Below are 25107 nucleotides of genomic sequence, written 5' to 3'. Positions count from 1 at the left end.
TGATTTGTGATACTTTTTGTGTCGACAATCATTTGCTGAAATTTCTTAAGAATTTAGGTGAGCTATGCAAAATTTTCACAATGCATATCATTTGCATTGTGTAACCGAGCTACCCACAAAATAGATTTCAAAAAATTATTTGCATTTTGCAAATGATTTGCAGCATACCAAGAAGGGCTTAGATTGCAAAACAAATTCAAAAAATAACTAAAACAATAGTTGAAAAAAATAAAAAAAAAAACAAAGATCACAAAGAGATCTACATGGTTCTCCCAAGATTGAGGTACGTCGATAGATCTACACCAATTTTACTTTCCTCAAAAGATCATAATGCAATACAATGTTTCTCCAGCAGAAAATACTATAAATATCCCTACCAAATTAGGGTTAGTAACCCCATTAACACAAAAGTACGGTTTCGCGAAAGCTGTGGATTGATTAATAGTAACTCGTTGTTGACCAGTACCATTAGACTCACAAAACATAACACAAAGGCCACTCTCTTGCGTTTTCCAAAATACTTATCAACCCATTTATGCTGTTGAGCCCAATGTATAGGATAACACCTAGACGATAATGTAGAATTGCCATACCACATGACATTGAAACGTCAGCAACATAGGACCATGGTTTTAAAACTTGTTTTGACATCTCATCTCGTCTCGTCCATGAATAAGATTGAGTCGTCTCAGAAGCATTTTTTTCAATACGTTTGTGTCGTCTCGTTCAACAATGAAAAAAAAAAATGAACCATGATTTTAAATCTCGTTCGATATATTTGACTTGTCAATCCGTCTCGTTGGTGTATGATACCGAGATGTATTGAATGAATTGTTTCGATCTCGGACGAGATTTAAAAGCATGCATTGGACACTTAAGACTAGGATAAGAAGTGGAAGGGACCAAAGTATTAAGGTTGATTGAAGGACATAAGTTGAAAATGATAAGCAAATGGGGTACCAACCATGTATAGTGCCTGGAGAAGAAAATGGCAATGATGGATCTCACTAACTTTGACATTTTGGATTACAGAAATCCCACAATTTTGATCTTTTACTCATTAGAGTCCCACCCAATCGAATCTAGTACTGTTTTGACTTTGGTTTCTCTATTGGGTAAGAATCAACTAAATACAGCTTTGAATGGACTTATAAAGAGACTTTGGACACGTGGCGAGCATGTAGGAATTGGGAATCCCACGAAAATTTTCCTTCTAGACGATGATCTTGTCGAAATTTCAATTCAATTATTGGATTGAATTTAGTGGCAGAAATGAAGAATTTTATTTAGAGGTCTTGGACTTCTAGGCTTGATTTATTGACAATGTCTCTAATTTGAAATTTGTCCTCCTTGCAATAAAATTCACGAGCACAAAAATGACCATGTTCTAGTCGCACACAATCATACATGGAAGGTGCCAATTTGCTAAGTTAGTTAAGGTTTGTGAGTGTTGATACCATGACATGGGTTCAAAATCCACCTTCACCTTCTAATTACTGATAAAATAATGCTGAAGTGACCTAAAGATTGGACCTTACATGCACACTCTGATGTGAAAGTGTATGGAAATCATAACTGCTTTACTCGAGATACAAGTGAAAACGTATCTATGGTTCATATCCACTTTCACATCAAGATGTGCGATATGAGGTCCAATAGTCACCAAACCATTTGCTTATCAAACAAACAAAAAAAAAAAAATCACATGTATGTCCTATTAATGTTTAGGAAATTAGAACAAATGTAAGTTCAAATTTCTTTTTGGTTTGGTTGATTTTTGATGTATTTTTCGCTCCACTAGAATTCTGTGGTCCTCTAAAAGATAGTGCCTTCATACCCATTTGGTTGGACCGTTCTGAATATATGCATGTCTTCATACACACCACCCATATACCCATCCATCCAAGTTGCCTAGAACAAATCTCTGGATCTTGGGTTCAATGTCCATCATGACGAAACTAGACAAAAATGTCCATAATACTTAAGTTAGAATTTTTAGGTTATTGATCAAGATGTCCAAAAAAAAATTATTTCTCAGCAAACGTTCCACAACTTCTATAATTGCTTCTAGACCCAAAAAAAAAAAAAAAAAACACTTTCCTAAACACTATTGCCTAACAAGCACTCTTCCAATTGTAATTCTTATAGGAGTGATTCAAATAGAAATAATTCCATAGAAGCACTTATACTGAAATCTGAGATGGGTGATTCCTTTTGGTCTCAACTCTCAACAAGCAAACAGGAGGATACTTCCAAACGTGCCATGGAAAATGTTGTCACCAAGAAAACAGCCCAAAACAGAGGAAAAAAAAAAGAGAGATAAATGAGTGAGTACTGAGTACTCACTATTCAGTGATTTGTATGATGCTGCCATCAAAACAAGAAGAAGATAAGGACTGAGAATATCACATCAGCTTTTACCGGACCCATAAAGCAGACTTCATTGAATTCTTGATTACAAGAAAGAAAGTAACAATGGAAGTTACAGTCCCAAACATATCAAGTGGGGGGGACCTTATGGTTCCAGTTAGGACTCTTTATAAACAGTGCACTCTCCATTATTTTTTCAAAGATCTAGTGGCTATCGGATCACAAGAGCTTGGAAACAATTATGGCGACGGCCGACACTTTTCGGACCATTCTCAAAGGGTTGATGATCTTGATATCTGCGGGTTGGGTGTGTCTTTGGCTTCTCAAACCAACTGAATTATGGACAAAATCATGGCGCAAAGCCGAAGATAGTGTTCATGATACAGTTTTCGGATATTATGGTACTTAGCTTTGGATTTTCATCAAAATAATGTGGCTTTCATCGATTTACTTGCATTGAAATTCTTCGTGATTTCGAAATCAATATATAGATACTAATTCGGTCGGTTGAAAACATGCAGGTCTTAATTTCATAGTTTATACGTTGCCCATCATTGCTGTGGCTATAATCGGATTCATTTACTTACATTTACATGGAAACCAACCAAGAAACAGGTGAGGAGTTACTTTTTGTTCTCCAATCTCATCATCCATTAAATTCTAATTCTTTCTAATTGAATTTGAATTGCAGACAGATGAGAAAGTCAATCACCAATCTCTCCAACCCAATTATTGTTCATAGCCGGCTAGGGATTATATCTGGGAGCGAGCTTCTTGCCGCAACTCTCTTTATCATCTTCTTGGTTTGGACCATCTATGCTCACATTTCCAACGATTTTAAGAAGATTAAGCCCATGAAACCGTTGAAAATGAATACGTGGGTACTCAAATGTGATCTTAATTAGCCATAATATTGACTGAAAAATCAAGTATTTCTTAGTTTGTGATGCTTCACCTATGTTTCAGATGGCAGTATAAGTCCATGAAGATTGGGACTAGGCTCGGTTTGCTATCGGAAGCATGTCTAGCACTTCTTCTTCTGCCCATCTTAAGAGGGATGAGTTTATTTCGGCTAATCGGTCTCCAATTTGAAGCTTCAGTAAGATACCATATTTGTCTAGGAACCATGATGATATTTTTCTCCACATTTCATGGCTTGATCATACTATCTATATGGGCTATCAAGAATAGACTTGAAGATGAGGTACATTCGAGTTCAATTTCCCTCTCTTTTGCATTTTAGTTAACTTGAATGTAATTCTTTTTCCCTCGAAGAACAGATATGGCTGTGGCAGAGAACAGGACGAATATACCTCGCAGGAGAGATTGCTCTTGTAATAGGGCTAGTCATTTGGATCACTTCACTTCCACAAATAAGGCGGAAACGGTTTGAAATTTTCTACTATACCCATCATCTATATACCGTCTTCTTCATATTCTTCTTGTTTCACGTTGGAGATCGACACTTTTACATGGTCTTCTCTGGTGTTCTTCTATTTGCCTTGGATAAAATCCTCCGAATTATACAATCGAGACCACCTACACACGTTGTTTCAGCACGTATTTTCCCTAGCAAAGCTATAGAGCTTACTCTGTCAAAACATCCTAGTAAGTATGAAAATTCATTCTAATGAATCAAAATTAAGATGGATAGTTGTGCCTAAACAGAAACTTTCTACTAATTTCAGGATTGAAGTATTCTCCAACGAGTGTTATATATCTAAAAGTACCTAGCATATCAAAGTTTGAATGGCACCCCTTTAGTATTACTTCGGGCCCTAGTGTGGACGATGAGAGAATATCTGTTATAATCAAAGGCGAAGGATCATGGACTAACTCACTCTATAACACAATCCTTGCTTCCATGGACTCTGATGCTCGTCAGGAGAAATGCCTCCCTGTCTCAGTTGAAGGCCCTTATGGACCAGTTTCCATGGATTTCTTAAGGTATGTAAGAAACTAGAACTAAAATAAGAGAAAAAATACAATGGGCTATTACTGTTATTTGATTACATAGCATTAGCTCATTCATTAGTATTATTTGATTGGTAGCCTACATCTAGGAAGAATTATTCTTGTTAAAAGTTGTACAAGACATGAAAATAAGCTTAACAGTCGGAAAAAAAGAAAAAGAAAAAGGGACTAAGAATCTAAGATGTCCTACAGGACTAGAACTTAGGTAAAGCTATTAATTGATGGTTTTATTGCAAAAATTTATCATTTTTTTGGCCTTCATGGTGTTACCATTTTGGTTACAAGTTGTTCATCAAGTTTACAAATATTTACTATAAAGTGATACTATATCATGGTATCCAACTCACTTAGTTAATAACCTTGGAGAAAATTTATGGATGCAGATATGATAGCTTACTTTTGATTGCGGGAGGTATTGGGATAAGTCCGTTTCTAAGCATTTTGCAGGAAATCGCGTATACTAGAAACAGAAACAAGAATAAACTCCCAACACGAATACAACTGATATTTGTAGTTAAGAAGTCTCAAGACATCAGTTTATTAAACCCAATTTCACATATATTTTTAAACCATCCGGAGGATCAACCACATATAAAGGTAAAAATATTTGTGACCCAAGAAGATAGATCCGCTACAACTGTGAGAGAATTACTGAACGATCAATCTCAGGTGCGAATAATAAACTTTGACACGAAAGGTTTAAATTATACAACCTATGGACTTGAAAGTTTGCCTTGGATGGCTGCAATAACAGGGTTTTCCTCTATTATTTTCCTTGTTTCACTTATGTGCTTAAACAATACCTTTCTACACTCCGAAAAGAAAGATTCCGAGAAGAAGAACCCTTCATGGGTTACTGACCTTCTTTTGATGTGTTCGTTTGTTATCGCTACAACTTTTGGCATGTTAGTCATGGCTATTATTAGATGGAGAAAGTTGAAAGAAGATATTCCTCGGGGCTATTTCAAACCAATTGAAGGGACTGAGCCAAGATATTCGGAAGCAAAGGGAACGGTAGAGGAACCCGATATTCATTATGGGGAGAGACCAAATTTTCAAGGTATAGTTCTATTAATGTTTCTCCATTACTGATTTACGTGACGACGTTATCCAAGTTTTATAAATGTACCATTCAAATACATTGAATTTTAAAGATTTAAACTCATATATGATGAATTTTGCAGATATATTTTCTAAATTTCCAATCCAAACGGGTGGGTCGGATGTGGGAGTGTTGGTATGTGGACCAGAGTCGATGAAAGAGTCGATCGCATTGTTATGTAGGCAAAATTCACAAGGTTTCACCATTGGTACTAAGAAGAGGAATCCTTACTTCAGTTTCCATTCACTCAACTTTGCACTCTAGTCTCCTTAGCTTTGCTTTGCTTTCTTAGTACTTTAGTTTTTATAGAAGCATTGAAAGACTTAAAGATCACTATCTTTTGCTTTGGTTTTCAGTTTATATAATTGTATATATGTTATTGAAAAAAGTCTATGCAGTTATAATGAATGGCATTTGCTTAAAACACTTGTATGCACTTTTCAAGGCTGACTTTGAATTGTATGATTGGGCTATGAATGGGCCGTATTGTAAATGGCCCAATGCTATCCGAGCCTTAAAATCCTACCTCAAGTCCAGCCTGTTTGATGGTCGAATCGGGTTGGGTCAAATAAAATTGCCTATCTCCAAGCCCCCAACCGGCAAGTATTCAGGCCTATTTACAAGTTGGGCTGGATCCAATTTCACACATGTTTAATATCATTAATAAAATAAGATATGGAGCCGGACCACTTGATGGGCCAATTGCCTAGCCTGAGAATGGACCTAAACATGAATTTGGCCTATCCTTAAAGGATCATAGAAATACACTCCAAACCCAATCCACGATGGGCCTGGCCCACTCTTAGAGCACAAATCACTCACCTTCCCTTTCTAAAGGGCTAATTCCTTGCTAGTTGTTCCATATATTCCACATGCAATCGAGTATGCTTATGAACTCCAACCCCTCAATGAAGCTGGGCCACCTATCATTCTCCTCAAGTGTACAACATTTGTATCTCAAAAAAAAAAATGTCTATGGTCTTTTGCACACTCGAGTGCTACTTCCAGTGTTATTTCAAGACACTTGAGCATTTTTCGAACCATTTTGGTATTATACTTTATTATTTTTATTATTTATTTTGCTATTTGTATTGGTATGGGATGACCACTATGATATAGATTTGGGACGGAATTGGCCAAATAAAACATAAAATTGGCATAGTTGAAGTTCTCAGACATTATCACTGTTGCCTTGTTGAACCAACTATAACCACAAAAGCAATTTCGGACTGATAACCTGTTAATGCCCATAGGTTGTGAGTTCGATACCCAATATGAGCATGAATTCCTCAGTGGCCTCCCGCAAGGGCACGCCATTACACATGCCCTAGGACTAGTCCTTGGACAAGACCATGATTTATGGACTAAGCAAGGCTCAGACACCTGATCGGTCTGCGGTCTACGGGGATACCCATTTTAAAAAGAAAAAAAAAACTATAACCACAAAGCTTCCAGTCCCGAAAGATTTGGGTTTGGCCCAAATAGAATATGTTCTTCCATTTCAATGTGTCTATAATTACATCTTCCTTTATTGAAAGTGATCTCATATTTTCTTTCAATAATTCCGCACATTTTGTTTCAAGTCTTCTCGATTTTTGTTTTGTTTTTTCGATCCTTCAATTTAAATATTTATCCTAAGAGTAATGATTTTCAGACTCCCCCACGTTGCATACTCAAAATACTCTCCTAATGTCACATGTGTTAGAACCATAGATCTTTTTGCCTCGAGATAGACAACTGCACATATATGACTCTACACATGCCAAGTCAGGAGAGTATATTGAGTATGCCACGTGGGGGAATCAGATTTTCACAACTCGTGGGGGAATCAGATTATCACAACTCTTATTCTAATTGAGATTGTAATGAATCTTCATTGAACATATCCAAACCACAGTCGACTAGAATCTCACATTCTCATATATGATGACATTTATTGTCCTCATGGCATGCAATATTATACCCGACACATGGTCTGCTAAAATGTCAAAATTACTTTGAAAAATCACGTAAAGACACCTCTAAGGTGAAAAAAAGGGAAATTCCATATAGCTTGACAACAACCTCAACCCCACCATCGGTCCCCTCCTCCCATGTGCAAGGTAGCGTTGCTTGTAGTAGTTAAACATGTCCATCTAATCCTGAGATGTATCTCGAACCGTCTGATCTAATTACCTACTTCTAATGAGACAACTTGAATACCATCTTGAGCTGTTCACTTGATCAATCAAAGTATGATCAGTTGGACCAAACAAACTGCAGTGGTCCAAAAAGACCATTCTCTTAGCGCTTTATTAAAGTAAGACCAGAAAATAAAAAAAGGACTTTTGAAATGAGTGTTAGCCAAAAATGCGGGGGAAAAAAAACAAAGACTAATGAGGATGCCAAAGATTGTACCTAAATGCATTTCACACTATGGTGGAATAAAAAAGAGCGCTACAGAGATACAAAGAGAATGTTTAGATATCAATGTTTCCTTTTTACCCAAACTAACTTGATAGATTAAAAAATATGAATAATGCTGAAGTGACCTCAAGATTGTACCTCATATCACACGTCTTGACATGAAAGTGTGTAGGAAACGTAGATGATTTCATCGAGTTACAAGTAAAAAAAAATCTATGAATCCTACACGATGTGCGATATGAGGTACAATCTTGAGGCCACTCCAGCATGACTCTTATAATATGGGTAACATTTGAGATACTTTGCTTTGAATTTTGATCCCGGTCTTCAATAAATTATTTAGAGTAAGAACATTGATTTGTTTTGGTAGATTTTTTTTTTTTTCCTTTAAATATTATTTATTTTTTCACTAAAAACCCGTTGAGCTACACGTTGATTTTCTTAATAATGTCATTTAGGGCGTATTTATTTATTTTGATCAATTTAGAAGATGAAAGTGTAGAGAAATTGAGTAATTAATAAAAATAGCATAGAGAGCAGGTGATGATACCAAATTCGAAGACCAAAGTTCGGACAAAAAAGGATTTTATGGCAAGTGGTTGAAGAAAAAGGTATTTTTGTCATTTTTTGATAGTCTATCATGGAAGACTTTAAGTCAAGAGATGGTAAGCCAAGAAAAAAAAGTGCAGCAGGAAACTTCTTATTCCAATTCCCACCACGTGTCAATTCTACCACCCCTCGTCTACATGGCAGCCCCTCAACTTGCATTGGACGACTTTTTGTTGGACTGACCTGGACAAAAAATGCATATTAAATACCGAAGTTTGTAGAACAAACCACACACCACACACCACACACAAATAGAATAAAGAAGAGAGTTACTCACGCTACACCAACTGTGTGTAATTCTTTGATGCTTTACATAGGAATTGGTGTGGCATTAATATAAGTTGGTGTGGCAATAGCAGTTCTCATAAAAAATTAGGATCATTAGATGAAAGAGATTATCGGCATATACGAGGCATACACCATATCCCCCGTCATCCAATTTGGATGCGCTCGCCTTATATAGTTAGTGGATGTTAAATTCGTATTTTATAAAATACCGATAGAGATCCTAATTCGTAGATTTCAACGTCAATGTCAAAGCCAAAGCCAAGGGATAATGTATGGATTTTGCAAAAATGCTTTTTATGTAATAATTTTTACTATTATAATAGAGAATCCGGAGTAGAAGTGGTTTGACACCAAAATTTGAGTCGGCATAAATACTCATATACTTATATTTAACTTAAATATAATCAAATTATTTTGATTAAAAAGTAAAAAAAATTCTAATAAATTTTTTTTCAAAAGGAAAATGTTGAATTGACTACCTTGGATATTGCGTTCAACACCGCAATGACCATAGGTCTTGCTTTATATATCTCGAGGAAAATAATCTATTGTTCTCTACATATAATCACATGGAGTGTTGAACACAGTCCCCAAAAAGTCAATTTGGGATGACTCTTTTCAAAATTGCAAAAATATTTTCTTAAACCCTTTTAATTATTTTTAAATTAAAAATAATCTCTTTTGATACATGTGCGTTTGAATGTAATAGAAAATTATGCCTATGTGGAATACTTACGGCATGTGGAACTTTTTATTTATGCTATATTGATGATCCTAATCCTACTTACATGATTTAATAATTAAATCCTTAAAAATCAATTTTTATTCTTTAATTTTAGGTGAACCATTGAGTATGATTCAACTAATAATAGATATGGTTGTAAAGATATATTAGCAAGAACTTTCTAATGATAATATTCTATCCTAGATCAATTTATAAAATGTAAGATAAAAATTTTAGAATTCTAAAATAGTAAAAAACTATTTTCTTAAAAGTTGATAATTGAGGTAGAGATATAAGGTGGTGAATTGATTCATCAATAGTAAATTGGGTGAAATGAAGGTATCCCGTTCTTGGGTGTCTATGTGACATGTTCTTATTGGAGTTTAAACACATTGGACTGCGTGTTATGTGTAAAATGGCTTAGTTTGGAGTCCTAGGTGTCTTAAGCTCTAACAAAAACGTGGCACATAGACACCCTACCTATATTATAGGAATGGGATACGATCTTGATTCTTATGACCAAGTCAAGTCAAAGATTGTTTAAATTTCGTTACGAAAAAGATGAATAAAAGAATAACGACATAATCCTTTATACATGCATCTTGTCAATCATATTCCGCTCATTCGATTGTAGGGCCATGATATAGTTTACCTAATTCAAATATAAAATATAATTATTGTTCATAGATCAACGGTCAATGCTCACTTGATAAGTATTTTCTGATATTAATATATCCATGATCACATATATTTGACAAAATCCATAAACCTCCTAAACTGAGGGGAAAACCAATTCTATAGATATAAAGAAAATTCGATCTTCTGTGACAAAGGTTCCTCGTTGTTGGCAAAAGCATCGAACATATCAACGCCCAGACCAGTCTTACTTTGTATTTTTCTCAATAATCTTGAAAGATGGAAAGAGCAGGTGTGAAAGGAGGACCACAACTTGTTTTGGTGGTCCCATATTCTATAGAATCTATATTCTTTCAGTTGCACTCCCCTACCCCCAACCCCCACCCCATCCTTACTATAGAATCACCCCACTCCACATCCTAGAAAATTGAAGAATGTAGCTAACATGAGCCAGTTGGGACCACCCTTTAGAATGCCATACCATCATGTCACCGTCTTAACCCCACTTGTTAAAGAATTCATGCTCAGATGGTGTACGTTAGCAAAAGGAAACGAAAAAATGTTTGCTCACAAAAACGTCAATCTGGTATTTCATGAAATCCCGGATCGACCAATCACAATGTGAAAAAAGTCTCTCTTTGACAGTTCAAGGCCGTCGAATTTCATAAAATTTGAGGGACCAAGGCGTCAAAATTTTCATTATCAATTTTTTTTCGACAGATCGGAAACATCAAATTAATGAAGGATGGGAAATTTGATGGGTCTAAGCCATCGAATTGGGGAACATAAAAAATTTCAATGGCCATGGGCCGTGAAAATTAGGTTTATAAAATTTGTGAGTTTTGGCCCGTCGAATTTCCTTGTCAAAATTTTCAGTTTTCACATAGTGAATCACATGAACCCCATGTGTATTGAGTACATCCCCAATTTACAAAACTACCCTTAATAAGTTTCATGCGATTGGTCATTGAGGATTCTGTGAAATCTCATATTGATTTTTATATGAAAAAAAAAAAATTCTTTCAAAAAAAGCACCTATAATTCAAACATATAAAACAACTAAAATTAACTTGCCTGCCTCATCTCTTTCTTTAATCCCGAGTGACTTGGTCTTGGATAAATGATGCATTGCTCTCAAGTGTGAGGTAAAAAATGCCTCTTTTTCATTCCTTCTCAAGATGTTAGGCTATGTGCATCAATATCATATCTTCTTTCCTTAACTCTAATGGGGTCCTTGTAATTTCACTCAAACGACAGAAATCATCAATAATCCAACAGTCTACGAAAAAATAATGAAAATTTTACATAAGTCAATTTTTGACCCCTTTTATAGTCTGGTGGAGGAGGATTGGGTGATACATCGTATCCTATCACATTGTTCATTCTTGTCCTATGTTTTGAAGTTAGTATGGTTATCCAATCGTTCATGTTAGGCCTTCGAACTGACTTATTGGTCATTCCTTCCCTAACATATCATGATCACTCAATACGTAGCTGTTGCAACTTTTGTGTTCCAAGTATTTCATAGGTTTTGTCCAATTTCATGTTTTGCCTGTTTCGGTATTAGACATTTTGTTGAGGAGTCATTTCTTTGTCAAACTTTCCTACTTTTTGTATGGACTTGCAATCTTTCCTCCTCCATCACGCATGGTAGTTTGTCATCTTCTTCACTCTAGGGAATTCGCACATGAGTTGTGGAACATCCGTCTCTACAATCTTGTTGAGGTGTGAGTCGAGAATTAAATAAAACACATATCTCAAGATGACACATAATCCTCGTGAGGTGAATGTATCTAACTATTGGATACTAATATCTTGGTTATGAGAAGTAGCACTTGATTTTGATGTTGTAAATAAAATCTGTACGAGCACCATCAAAGGAAATGGTGCCTCACTATATCAGGCATTGTCAACTATACGTGTGAGGCACGGTTTCTCCTAATTACATGATATTGCCATCAGATAAAAATCAAATAGGAGTGTTATAATTTTGAAGTAACTTTCTCCTCAATTTTGTGACTTTTTCCCTGAGGGTAGTTTCATTTTTTATAGACATTACAAATTCATCGCCATGATTTTAGGATTTTTATGAAGGAGATTTCAGTTTTATTGAGAGAAAAGTGAGAATCAAGAGATTGTAATCTTGATTTTCACCACACAAAAAAAAAAAAATAATAAAATAAAATAAAAAAATCGAAAAGATCTCATAATCGCCCATTGATGTAGGTGATCCTGTTGAACCATGTAACCTTTTTACCATTTATTTGTCTTCAGATATGCATTTTTTCAAGGTTGGGATCCATGGACTCAGTAAAACTCACTTATGTAAAAATACATGCAATCCCAACTAGTAAAACACAAAATCCAATTATTAAGATTTATTCTAGGGATGTGTTTTGTTTTGCTTTGACAATTAAATGTTCTATTTTAATGATCAGGATTGTGTGTTTTTATGAGTTAATTTTCATGAGTCCATGGCTCTTGACACTTTTTCTTATGTGTGTGTGTGTAAGTATGTGCATGTTATTGTAGCATTTATACATTTTTTTTTAATGGAATCGAAGTATCTAGACCTCTTAGAACACTCAAGTAATCTTCAAGACACTTGTAGTCCCTTCCCCCACATGCACCAAATAATTTTCTGGGATAAATCTCAAAGAGTGATCCGTAAAAGGGGCTTAAAACTCAAGACTTTGACTTCCTGAGACATGATTTTGGCTATCTCACCACGCCTTGAAGTTTCTCTATGATTGGTATGGAAAACATTGTCAGTCTTTCCAAGTGTCTACTATCATCTATTGGCATGGTCTTAATTGAGAGGCTCATCAAATGTGTGGAGCATGGCCGTGGAAGAAACACAAATTGGTAGGTATATATGATAGGTAGTTTTATTTTTCTTCTTTGAGTGTTAAATGTCCCAAGGTCCAAAGAGTTGCATGTTCATCAAGATATCTATATATCGAGGACCATAGTCGTTTGAAGCTTACACGGCTGATGACAACCTTTACACAAAAGGACATTCAACCTCCCAACAGCCCAAGTTGGATGTTTGTGTGATAGATGTGACTCTCCCCTTCACTTGACAGATGGCAAATCATTATCATGCCAAGTGTTAGAGAGAAGAGTGGAGATAAGATTCTAAAGCAATGAAACAAAGAGTAAAGAAATGATAAAATGAGTGGATCAGAAAAAAAAAAAAAAAAAAACAATTTCTTTTGGGATCTTATGACCAGACCATTCAATTTACTTGCCCTATGGGAAGACCTAGGGGGGTTGCATTATTCTCTCTTCCAAGAGATAAGGAGATAAAAGGTGGATGTGCTAGGTCCTTTATATAAAAAATATATAAATATAAAATAAAATACAAATTAAAATAAAAAATATAAAAATATAAAAATATAAAAATATAAAATAAGATTTTGAGGAATAATTAGGAGAGTGGATATACATTCAGTTAAGTTGGACCCACAAAGCATGTTCATGAAATTTGATTTATTATTTTAGTAAATAAGTGAAAAGGACAAAAATTGCCTTATTTTTAGTTTAAGAAGCCAAAAAATATCATGAACACGAACCTCTTTCATAAAAGTATAAGATGGCAAAAATGGGTTTTGTTTGCACCTATTGATTTCTTGATGTCCTACTTAAGGTAATTGAATTTGTCGCTTACTCGTAAAAGTTTTGAAATTTATTATAAAAGTAATTAAGAATTATTAATCTTTAAGATATAAGTATATTTTTATTTTTATTATTGTGGACTTATATATTACATCAAATATTATCCAAAAATCCAACTTAGAAGATGTGATAAATATCTCTTGGAAATTCAATCAAGAGGGGACCCCCACGCATGACGCAGGAGTAATACATGGCAAGTCCTTGATGGACACAACTCAACAAAATTACCAAAATTAAAAGTAAATCCCAAGAATACGAAAAATAAAATACTTCAAAAAAAAAACCTAATTTGAGGGACAAATTTCGTGAACATACAGTGTTGAAGTAAGCCATGAAATTAATAAAGAGAAAGAGCATCAAATGAGGGTTACAAAATAGATTAATTAAAAATGTCTTATTTAGATTGAGATTATTATTGACTTGAATATAAATGTGTAATTGATGAGTACTCTATCGTCATGGAGTTTTAGAAATAAACATTGAATAATAATTATTATTACCTTCGTTATTTTATTTTATTAAATTATCAAATTATATTATTAAAAATATTGAATTTACTTCCTTTGATACTGGATTCAACACTATGCTAACATGACAATGAGCAAAGATCTATAGATTTTTCATTTTGTATCTCAAGAAAATCTATGATTCTTTGTCCACTGTCATGTCAATATAATGTTGTTCGTGATGTCAAAAGAAGTCGATTTAGAAAACTCTTATGTTATACTAATAAAAGATGGATTACTAATAAAATACTTGTAGGACCTTCAATGTGAATCCATTAAGAACACTTGGAAGACCCATGTGAGTACTTTTGAATTATGCATCATTGCAGGGATTGAAGATTTGATTTTTTAAAGCATATAAGAGAGAGATTCCTCTATTAAAAAGATATATAGATATGAAAATAAAGTTTCTAAGTTTGGATTTTAAATTGGAAAAATACGAAAATTTCGTAATTCTACATCAAAATATCGCAAGTCACCATAGCCTTCAAAAATATCATCAATGCCTGACAAGAAATGGTTTTATTGTAAGACGACTTCAGCAATTAAATGCTGCAACTTGTACTTTAGATATGTTTATGTCTTATCAAATGTTGACATCTGGTCAATATAGAGCCATCATGTGTGTGGCATTGGGTCCCGCCTCTCATACAGTCATGGTTACGTATGAATGTGAAATCAAGTCTCGGGAATACTATCTCCATAAAAGATTGTGATATGAGGCGTACTGTAGTACAATGGTGGGCCCGATGGATTAAGATGCATCCACGCCGCTTCAAAGAGTTAATTAATGTGTACAAGTGTTAATGTCGTTGATGGTGATATTGTCTAATTATCAGGACACGTGGCGTTCATAGGTGGTTGGAGTAACGAGTTCCATGAAATAGATATCCTAGGTTTATTTTGCTAACCAATAGATATCGTACTTTAAATATTTAGAATAGATGTGAGCATCTAACCAATCTAACGGATGAGACGGGAAAATATTCTTAGGCATTCTTAGAAATCTGTTTCTTATATTACTAAAATTGTAATAAAGAATGATCATAATATGATTCCCGTATGTGCCATACTCAATCAACTCCCCTAACTGGGGTGTGCCAGAGTCAAAGGCTTTATGTCTCGGGATACACTACCATATATCCCTATAAATTTATGCAATTGTTTATCCCAGTGAAAGAAAATCTATGATTCTAGCTTACCTTACATTAGAGAAGTCAATTGAATATGCCTTGTGGTGGAATCAGATTATCGCGACTCTTGTAATAAATATTAGGGTTTTGTTAACGTGTGCCTTAGGGCACACGTTACAGTGCAATAAATATACTATCAAAATTAGAATCGAAGGGTATTTTGGTAAAAAATAATTTTTAATGTAATTTTTTGTTCAAAATCCAATTTTCAAAGTGTATTTATTGTAGTTTAACGAATACCTTTAACAAAATCTTAAATATAATATGAGGGCTGATTTTTAACTCAACTTCATAGTATAAAAATCACTGACGTGGTAGGTGCAAGAATTGTATATTTTTTTCCTCGGAATACACATTTTAGATGTTTTATGGGGATGTGTAGTTGTGTATCCTGAGGAGAAAGTATCCTAAGAGAAAAATCTACAATTCTGGCAATGTCAACGTTAATTGAGTTTTTGCATCACCGTATTAGTTTGAGTTACAAAATCATTACACATATTATATACTTAAATATAAAAAATACTACTTTGATACTGAAATAAATGAAACAAATGTCAAAGTTGAAAGAAATGTGTCCTACCTCATTTATCATTTTAACTAATTTTTTATTTATTTAATGACAGATTCAATATTGTATTATGGATTAGATGTTATTTTAGATTCTAAAATTGGAATATGGACAAAAATTAAATTATAAAATTTAAACAAATATCTCTAAAAGTGCTTGTAAGAAGAGACAAAGCAATGAGTGTCTGATGTGAGACTAAACTCAACACACCTCCATGTGTGTGTGTGATCCAGATTAGGTTAAAACATATGAAGATATGAATTAAGTGATGTGAAAGAGAGAAAGATCTCATTTTGATATTATGATAACCTTGGAAATTCAAATAAAAATCAATTGATAATGAGTAGAGATGACCAAGAACTTGTAAAGAGAGAGATAAGACAATGAGTGTCCCATGTGAAACTAAACTCAACACTTTCTAAAACATTTTTTAGCATACGTTCTATGCAGGGGCGGCGCTAGTAAGGAGGGGAGGGGAGGGGAGGGGAGGAGGGGGGGGGGGGGCAATTGATCCCACAGAACTTTGAGACACCCCTATATTTTCAACTAATTACATATCCTATTTGTCCCCACTCCCTCACCTCTCTCTCCATTTGCCCCCACACCCCTCATCTCCCATTAATTTTTGCCCCCACACCCTCACATCCCTCCATTCAAGTTCTTCAACTATACAATTAATGATAGTTTACCCCCATTAAAAGAAAATCTTGGCTCCGCCCCTGATTCTATGTGACAAGATGAGGCGTGGAAGGCAGATTTTAACCATGTTCATTGGGCGTATACGATCTAGACACTGCCATGATCCTTCTAAATGCCATGTTACTTTTTATGGACCCACATTAAAATCAGCACAAGTGATAATGATAATTTGTTGAGAATCGGTGGAATAATTTTTCATAAGTATCTGATCTCAACCGATTTTGTTACACGTATATCTTCCTTCCCCATGATGACAAATGCTCTAATCAAGAAGAATAGAAAATCATCAATCAGCCTAATATTTTTGTTTTTTTTTTTTTTATAATCAAAAGTTTAATGCGTAACTCCAACTCATAAAAGTGTGACACTATTGGTATTTTCAAGTGGGATTAATGATCCAAAAGGTGTCGAGTATTTGCGGGTTCTTTATTCAATTTTTTGTTGTTTTCTTTTAAATAGTGAATATAAAAATGGTAACTCTGTTGGGAAGATGTTGGGTTGTCAGATTCGATAGGTTATTAGTTACATAGTTAGTTTGAGAAAGAAGCTGCGAGAAATTGCCGGTTGGTTAACGAATTCTTTTTTCCAATTATAACATTTGTATTGACGTTTTTCCAAACCGACTTAACAAGAATCCAAAATTATCGTGTCATACAAAAAAACTGAGATGAAAAGGGGCATCTCCTACTTGATTAAGTGTAATGATTTCCCAATTTGACACGTGCCACCATCTTAAAATTATAAATCATTTGTCTCCGTATACACATAATCATAAATATTTTTTTATGTATCCCAAGACAAACGATCTACGATTCTATGATTGGGGCATATCAAAGGGAGGGGGGGGGTCGTTTTACCACGACTCATTTGATTAAATAAGAGTGCTTTAATTATTTTTATTTTTTTATAACCTTAATATGGACATTTATTTGATGTTGAAAATAATGGAATAAAAGTAAACTTAAATAAATGCATTTATCACAATAATTTTGTGTGCTCAACTTATAATTTTCTGTCATTTGATGGATGTATATTTAAGATTCAAATTTGATGAGTTTGGACTATTTTTTTTGACAAGTAATTCAATGGTAATTATATAATAAGAAGTTAGTAGAAAAATGTAAATTAATTATTAACCTAAATGAAAAGGAGAAAAAGAGAAATTTAGTAGAACTCTGTTGCGAAGAGTAAAATAGAAAGATAGATAAATAACAAACGTGTCATTTCCTTACCCACAAATAAGAGGATTTGCCAACTTTGAAGGTATGGGTAGTCCTTAATGTCCACACAAACAGAAATATGATTAATAAGGACGAGAAAATTAACCTCTTATAACATCATATCCATCCTAAATCAAAAACATGTAATGCCCTCACAAATCCTTATGAGTGATCAATGAGAGGAGTTTGAATTCAAAAGTCAAGATCTCTCTCATTAATGCCACTCAAAAAGTGGACTAGTAGCTTTAGGATTTACATATGAGTTGGATTGGTGTTAACAAAATTTTGTGTGAAAATAGAATCTCCTAATTTTTTTATTTTAAAAATTACTCCTCCTTGTTTCGAGAATAAATAAATCAAAAAGTAAGGATCCATTAAAAAGTAAGGATCCAAGATTATATCCTGTATTTGATCAAGGTCAAGTGACACCTTATTTTATGGCACATGACATTTTTAGGAGTTATAGATAGTATGGATATGTGGTCTATGTCTTGGTGAACCTAAATATTAAAAAATTATAATGTTTAATAATTTGTATCGACTAGATCTAAGTTCTTGAAAAAAGAATTTAAATCCAACTAATAAAAATCAAGTTGTCAATGGGTGCACGTCACCAATCAAACTGGTATTGTGTGTGTAGATTCATCGAATATCTATACTGATAGTGTCTCCCAAAAGTGCCACGTGACGTAAAAATCGAGTGCCACCTGACCTTAATTAAGTACGGGACACGGTTCTTGAATCCTAAACCCTAAATTTGAAAATAACACACTAAAGCTGGAGTGACATTTGATGTACTGCCATCTTTTACATTTCTGACGTGGAGGTGCACATAAAAACGTTGATGTGTTTAGTCGTATCGCGAGGAAATGGCATTAACGGTTATGTGAGCACCTACACGTCAGAAATGCAAAAACCTCAGTAATTGAAATGTCACCCTAGCGCGACTCAAAATAAAATGGTGGTCTTATTTAGGAATTTTTATTTATTTAAAACTAAACTGCGGTGGGGTCCTGACTTCTCGGTGACGTGAGTGGTGGCTACTTTCTATTTCACCTCCTCTACTAAATCCTACAAATAGGGAGACGAGAGTGAGGAGGATAGGCTTGAAGGAAACACTCGAGCTTCCTCTCCCTCTATCATTCTCTCTCTGAATTGGAAGTTTTGAACTTCTCTCTCTAGAATCCAAAACCCTAAAAGCATGGCTGGAACATCTCTGGACTCCAACGACGTAACGGTCAAAACTCACAATGGCACTAACACCATTAAGTTCCTCTGTAGCTACGGCGGCAAGATCCTCCCTCGTTTTCCAGATGGCAAGCTTCGTTACGTAGGTGGCGAGACCAGAGTCCTCTCCGTTCTTCGATCCGTTCCGTTTTCAGGTTTGTTCTTCGATTCTCTCTTTTTCTTATTAAGTTTTCGATCGATTCTTTGTTAGAGATTGAATTAGAGTTTAGAGTGACAAAGTTTGATTGTTTTTTTATACAGAAATTTTGTTGAAGTTTGGAGAGTTGTGTGGATCTCCAGTGAGTCTGAGATGTCAGTTACCAACCGAAGATCTAGATGCCTTGGTTTCGATCACCTCTGATGAAGATCTCGCCAATCTCATCGAAGAATACGATCGAGCAAGCAAGGGTTCATCCTCACCATTAAAGATCAGATCCTTTCTTTATCCTCCGAAATCGATGAAAAAAGTTTCTCCTCCTCCATCGTCCAACTCCTCTGTCATCGATTCCTCTGGAATGAAAACTGTCAGATCTCGAACTCCAATATTTCCAGCCATGGCGACCGATCGATCCATCCATCAGATCTCAACTCCTATGGGATTTCCCGTCAGTTTCAATAAATCAGCTGGTCCTGGATTAAAGCTCTGTTACCACGCTTGTGTTCCCCAGAGAAATCCTAGACGAATCTACCTTGTACACAACGGGAACTACTGGCAATAACCCTAATTTCTCATCACAATAGAAGAAAAAATAGGGGAAAAAAAAACTATCTTTGATGTAATTTGGTCTGTAAAATATTAAGAAAGGAATCCAATGAACTCGCAGTTTACGGCCAATTCGATTGATATAGAGTTTAAATTCTGGTTTTAGATTGATTGATGGATTGACCATTGGTTTGGGGCAATTATTCTTTCCTCTTTTCCTCTCTGTGCTTTCTAATTTCTCGTTGGCGCGAATCTCGCCTTTAGGGTTTCGTTAAAAAGCCGTTAATTACAGATAAGTGTTAGCTGTGCTGTGTCACTCACCGTTATAGTTCAGTGCTTCGTCTGTTTGACACGTATTTGATCTTCAGTTCGTTACTCCACGTAACGTGCTTTCGTACTTATATCTTCTCGTTCTTATTGTGGACACGTGTTGACGCACGTGTCATGTCCCTGCTTCACCGTTTCTGATTTATTTTATTTTATCTACAGGTTGATGATAAAGCATGTCTGGTTCGCCGTTTCTTGAAAGTGAGAATTCAGATTTCGCAGAGACAAAAGAAAGAGGTGATTGTTTTATTTCATTATTAATTAATTAATTGAAATTTCGGTTTGTGATAATTTTTTTTTTCTTTTTTTTTTTAATAACAGATTGAAGTAACCCCATGTTGGAGTTGATGATGGTAAAACTGTAAAAATGAACCTAAAACTAATTGTTGGTAATAAGGGTTCTCTCCCTCTCAAAAATACTGGACTTCCCTCTCAAAGTAATAATCTCAGCATTGAGACTATTACATCTCCATCTCAAATAAGAAAAGGAGATCTCATATCTCTATCTATCTCTCTATCAGAAAAATAGGTTTAATGGAAGGAAGAGGGGGCTTTATTAGATCCCATTATTAGAGAATTAACAGTGTGTGAGGTTGAAACTTGAAAGAATGGAAGGGCTATGAGTTGTGAACAGAGCAAGTACAGTTGTTGATTGGTACGTGTTTGCAAGTTATTGCTCGAAATTGAGGGAGACTTTCTAATATGAATGAGAATAATTATTTGAAGAATTTACATTCTGGACCAATCCCGTGAGAGAGAGAAAAAGTTACTGCTAGTGAGCATCAGAGATTGTGTTCTACATCTTTTTGAAGTAATCTTCAATAATTCTGTGAAACTTGGTGGTGTTGTTCCAGGCAAGTAATTTGATTGGTTCGTTGCAATTGATTATAATACAATGATTAGGTCGAATTTTTCGTTTAAAGGTAGAGGTGGTCCGATGGAGCCATTAAATAAAACTGACCAAGTCTTTTGAGGGATGAAGAGTGGAAAATTCTGTTTTTTCCTAGTAAATATTTGTGGCCTTTCTCACATTGACAAATTTGAGATTTTGGTATTGCTGAGGTGTGGCAGTCCGAGGTTGGGACAATGCAATTCAAGGGTAGGACAACATAATTTGAGGTTTGAGTAATTAACATTGTTCCAAGTATTTGATAGAACCAATTGGAAGTGATAGTCCTAGGGCTGTGTAAGAGAAGGGAGGAATATAAAGGGGTATCAAGAAAGTTCAGCATGAATTTGGAAGTTGAATCCAATTTTAGATGTACAAGGGACACGATCAAATTTTGCTGAAGCTCACAAGGGTGGTTTTCGATCCAATCCTTTTATATGTTCTCTCACAAGCAAGAATCATTAATATGGGATTTTATAATTTGACTCGCTGAGCATCTCCTCTCAGATTTTGATTTCAGAAGAAGCCTTGCTTAATCTTTGAACTTCTTACTCTTCATGGGTGTTGGAAGCGCTATCAAATAATTTAGCCCCATGTGAACTTCATACGCCCATAAGCTAGAAGTAAGGCTGTACTTGGGTGGGTTGGGCCGGTTTAGGTATCAGCTCGAGCCGAACCCAAACTAGACATACACCAACCCACGCCCATGCCCAACCTGACCTCAGACATGAAATGGTTGACCCACACCCAACCCAACTCGGGTTGTTCGGCATAATTCATTCCCCATTAATGCAAATTAATTTAGTAATGATAAGGGCTCATTGCCAAGGAAAAGGCTCCAGTGACTGCACTGGACACTGCGTTAGACACTGAGCTGCTGAAGTGAACAGGGCAGAGTCAGGATTTTCTTGTAGTGGGGGCAAACTATGATTAGTTGTATAGTTGAAAGTACTTGAAGATGAATGGTTTTAGAGAGAAATTCAAAGGTTTTTTTATATTAGAAGTTGAAGAAAATTATATTTAGGTCATTTCCAAACAAAAAATTGAAAAGGAGAGAAAAGGAGGGGGGGGGGGGTTCAAAAATTTGAGGGAGGTGAGGGAGTGGGGACAAATGGGGCATGTAATTAGTTGAAAATATAGGGGTGTCTCAAAGTTCTGTGGGGCAATTGTCCCTACCTGCTCCTAACTAGCTCTGCCCTGGAGGTGAAGGTCTAACGCAATGTCATGTGTAGTCACAAGTAATCTTCTTTATTTATTATTAATTGCAATTTTATATAAAAAGAATATATTTAAAATTGTAATATAATCATTGGACGGCAATATAAAATTGCATAAACAAAAGCATTAATGACAAAGTAATTATTTATTTAATGAAAATAATTACCTTCCAAAAAAAAATCACACAATAATTTTGATATATAGATAAACACAAGCATACATATTGAAATAGGAAAATGCTGGAATGACACAAACGGAGACACAAAGGTGACAAAAATAATGTGGTGGCTCACACATAACTGTAGATGCTTTTTACTCGTATCTCCCCGAAAAACATCTATGGTAATGGGCACGACACCACATCATTTTGTCACCTTTGTGTCACCCGAGCACGACTCGTTGAAATATGAATTGTGAATATAAAAAAAATCAAGATATAAGAAAAAAATTTAAATCATAACCATATTGAGTTCAGGCAAAATAGGTTGTCCCGATGCCTATATTTGAACCCAACCCAATTTGAGTCAAGCATTTTTTTTCTTTTTTGGCCTGAAACCAAGTTCAAACCCAAGATAACTATGCCCAGACCTGAGCCAAGTTCGGGTTCAACCCAACAACTTCAAGTTTGGCCCACCCAATCTCATTGAATGTTTTTAACCTCATTTAGATTTTAAGTATCATTTTCAGTGATCACCGATACTCAGTCTAATTTACTAAATGATCATTGATCAATTGAACGTATAATCATGTGTTTGTTAGTTAGTGTTACTAAATCTGATTTTTTTATTTATTATTATTTTAAATTGAATTTGTATGTTAAGATCATACTTTTTGTTATCTAATGATTGAGATTTATCCTTGAGATAAGTATGATTGAGATGTGCGTATGGTTCTTATCCACTTTCATGTCAAGATGTGCAATATGAGGTCACTCTAGGACGACTCTTATAATAACCCCGGCTTCTGCTTCTGCACATACAACACTACTACTCCAACATTGTTGCCCAACACCCATCTATTCCTTCCAACAATACTTATCAGCTTCTTTTAACAACACTCCAGCTTTTATTCTCCTTGACAACAGTTTTCGAAAACTGGTCCAAACGGGGGTCCTTAATAGTTGGGACTGTAGAAATTTTAAAGGCATTTAAGCACTTCTCACACTAATTCATCACTTTCTAATTCGAGATCATGTATTTTGGAATTTATATGTTGGCTTTACCACCAAATCCATTTATTATTCTTTCTCTGCCTTCTTTCATTTTTCATTGCTGATCCAAAATTTTTTTTTTTTTTTTTTGGCATAATCATACATTTATTGAAAATTGCATTTTTCAAGATCAATTTTACATTCCATCAACCTCGAAAAACTAAATCGAAAGCACCACCACTGCTGGAACGTGATCATAAGCTGCACAAACACTTCAACTTGTCTCAACTCTGAAACACGATTTTTTATTAGAAGTTTGAAAATATCACGGGAGTGTAGATTTGAAAAAAAAAAAAAAAACAACAGAAGGATGATGGGTCACAGAAATTACCAGAAATGCCAGACTATTGGTAGCAGTGTCATTTGCTTGCAGAAGACAGCATAATGTAGTGTTTGATGGATACTCATGTCTCAAATATGAAGAAAAGGTACAAATCTTGAGCTCACTGTAGAGTGACATTTTATATGTTATTATAACAATCCATGTGACCCGGTCTACCATGGACCAGTTTTATGTAATGTAATTAACTCCATTTAGGTTTTTGGGACGGGTTAGGCTGTTTTGGAAAAAAATCTTTGAAGCGTGCAGTCTGCCTCAAAATTTTAAAGAAACCCTATCCATTGGATTACACGTGGCATTTTAGGAGGTATTTCATATTTTGGCAGAAATGTAAGGGTGCGAAGTAAATTTAAAATGTCACGCGTCTTGTAAAAAGAAGGGTTTCTTCAAATTTTGAAGCAGGCTGGTCGATTGAAGGTCAGACTTGGCTGTTTCATATCTAAGAGCAACTCCAACCAAGAACTTTAAAAAATGCCTCCAAATTGGCATATACGTCAAAATAAAGGTTCCGAGCCACTTTTCTACTTCAACAGGTTCTATTTCAAGTCACTATTAATTTCTTTAAAACACATTTAAAAATAAAAATAAAAATAAAAATAAAAATAAAAATGTAAGTGTTGCTATTGGTATTGCAATTTTTACTTATTATACTCTAATTAAAAGAAAAAAAAGATAATTGTCATTGGCACCCCAATTTCTTAAATTATTTATCACACTCCAATTAAAAATTAACACACTTTCTGAACATTACAAAGGTTTGTCTCAATTTGATTGGATAATCTTATATTTAATAATATATATATATGGTGGATCATCTTATGTATATATATATATATATATATATAAGTAAGAAAATCTTTCAAAATTGGTGGTTCGAACATAATTTGTGACAAATTTTTATTGAGCTTGATCGAATAATTGATTTGATTTGCTATTTAAAATATTAAATGTTTTTTTATAAAAAAAAAAAAAACCTTGTAAGGGACAAAAGTGGCATTTAAATCACGTTACATGAAAAGAGGAGGTTAAAATGGACATTTATAAAAAAAAATAAACATGGGACACAATAAGGTTTATTGTAAAAGGTAAATAGTGATAAATGTGGAGCTTTACATCTTCTCTTTCCACTTCAAATATGAAGCAATGAATAGTGATTTAAAAGTGTTTTCTTTAAAATAAAGGATGGTTAATTGGAGTTTGGTTCAGTTGCCTGAGCCTCT

General features: G+C 34.7%; 2 protein-coding genes across 2 annotated transcripts; both read left to right on the top strand.

The window, feature by feature from the left end:
• The first annotated feature begins 2484 nt into the window (after positions 1-2484).
• On the top strand, positions 2485-5870 carry FRO8 (ferric reduction oxidase 8). Its single transcript, XM_086442059.1, has 8 exons — positions 2485-2771; positions 2892-2985; positions 3062-3247; positions 3337-3574; positions 3651-3978; positions 4059-4317; positions 4728-5404; positions 5529-5870. Exons 1-8 carry the CDS (start codon positions 2612-2614, stop codon positions 5708-5710), a joined length of 2124 nt encoding a protein of 707 aa, XP_086298185.1. The 5' UTR covers positions 2485-2611; the 3' UTR covers positions 5711-5870.
• A 13183-nt stretch (positions 5871-19053) lies between these two features.
• Positions 19054-20035, top strand: LOC147400984 (protein PAL OF QUIRKY-like). The gene is made up of 2 exons (XM_086442058.1): positions 19054-19355; positions 19462-20035. The coding sequence occupies exons 1-2, from the start codon at positions 19175-19177 to the stop codon at positions 19917-19919; spliced, it is 639 nt and encodes a 212-aa protein (XP_086298184.1). The 5' UTR covers positions 19054-19174; the 3' UTR covers positions 19920-20035.
• The last annotated feature ends 5072 nt before the right edge of the window (positions 20036-25107 follow it).

This window comes from Akebia trifoliata, chromosome 5 (assembly GCF_017979445.1).
Source record: "Akebia trifoliata isolate Shusen 1 chromosome 5, ASM1797944v1, whole genome shotgun sequence".
Lineage (NCBI taxonomy): Eukaryota > Viridiplantae > Streptophyta > Magnoliopsida > Ranunculales > Lardizabalaceae > Akebia > Akebia trifoliata.
Note: the sequence above shows the minus strand (reverse complement) of the source record. Positions and strands in the feature narration are given on the sequence as shown.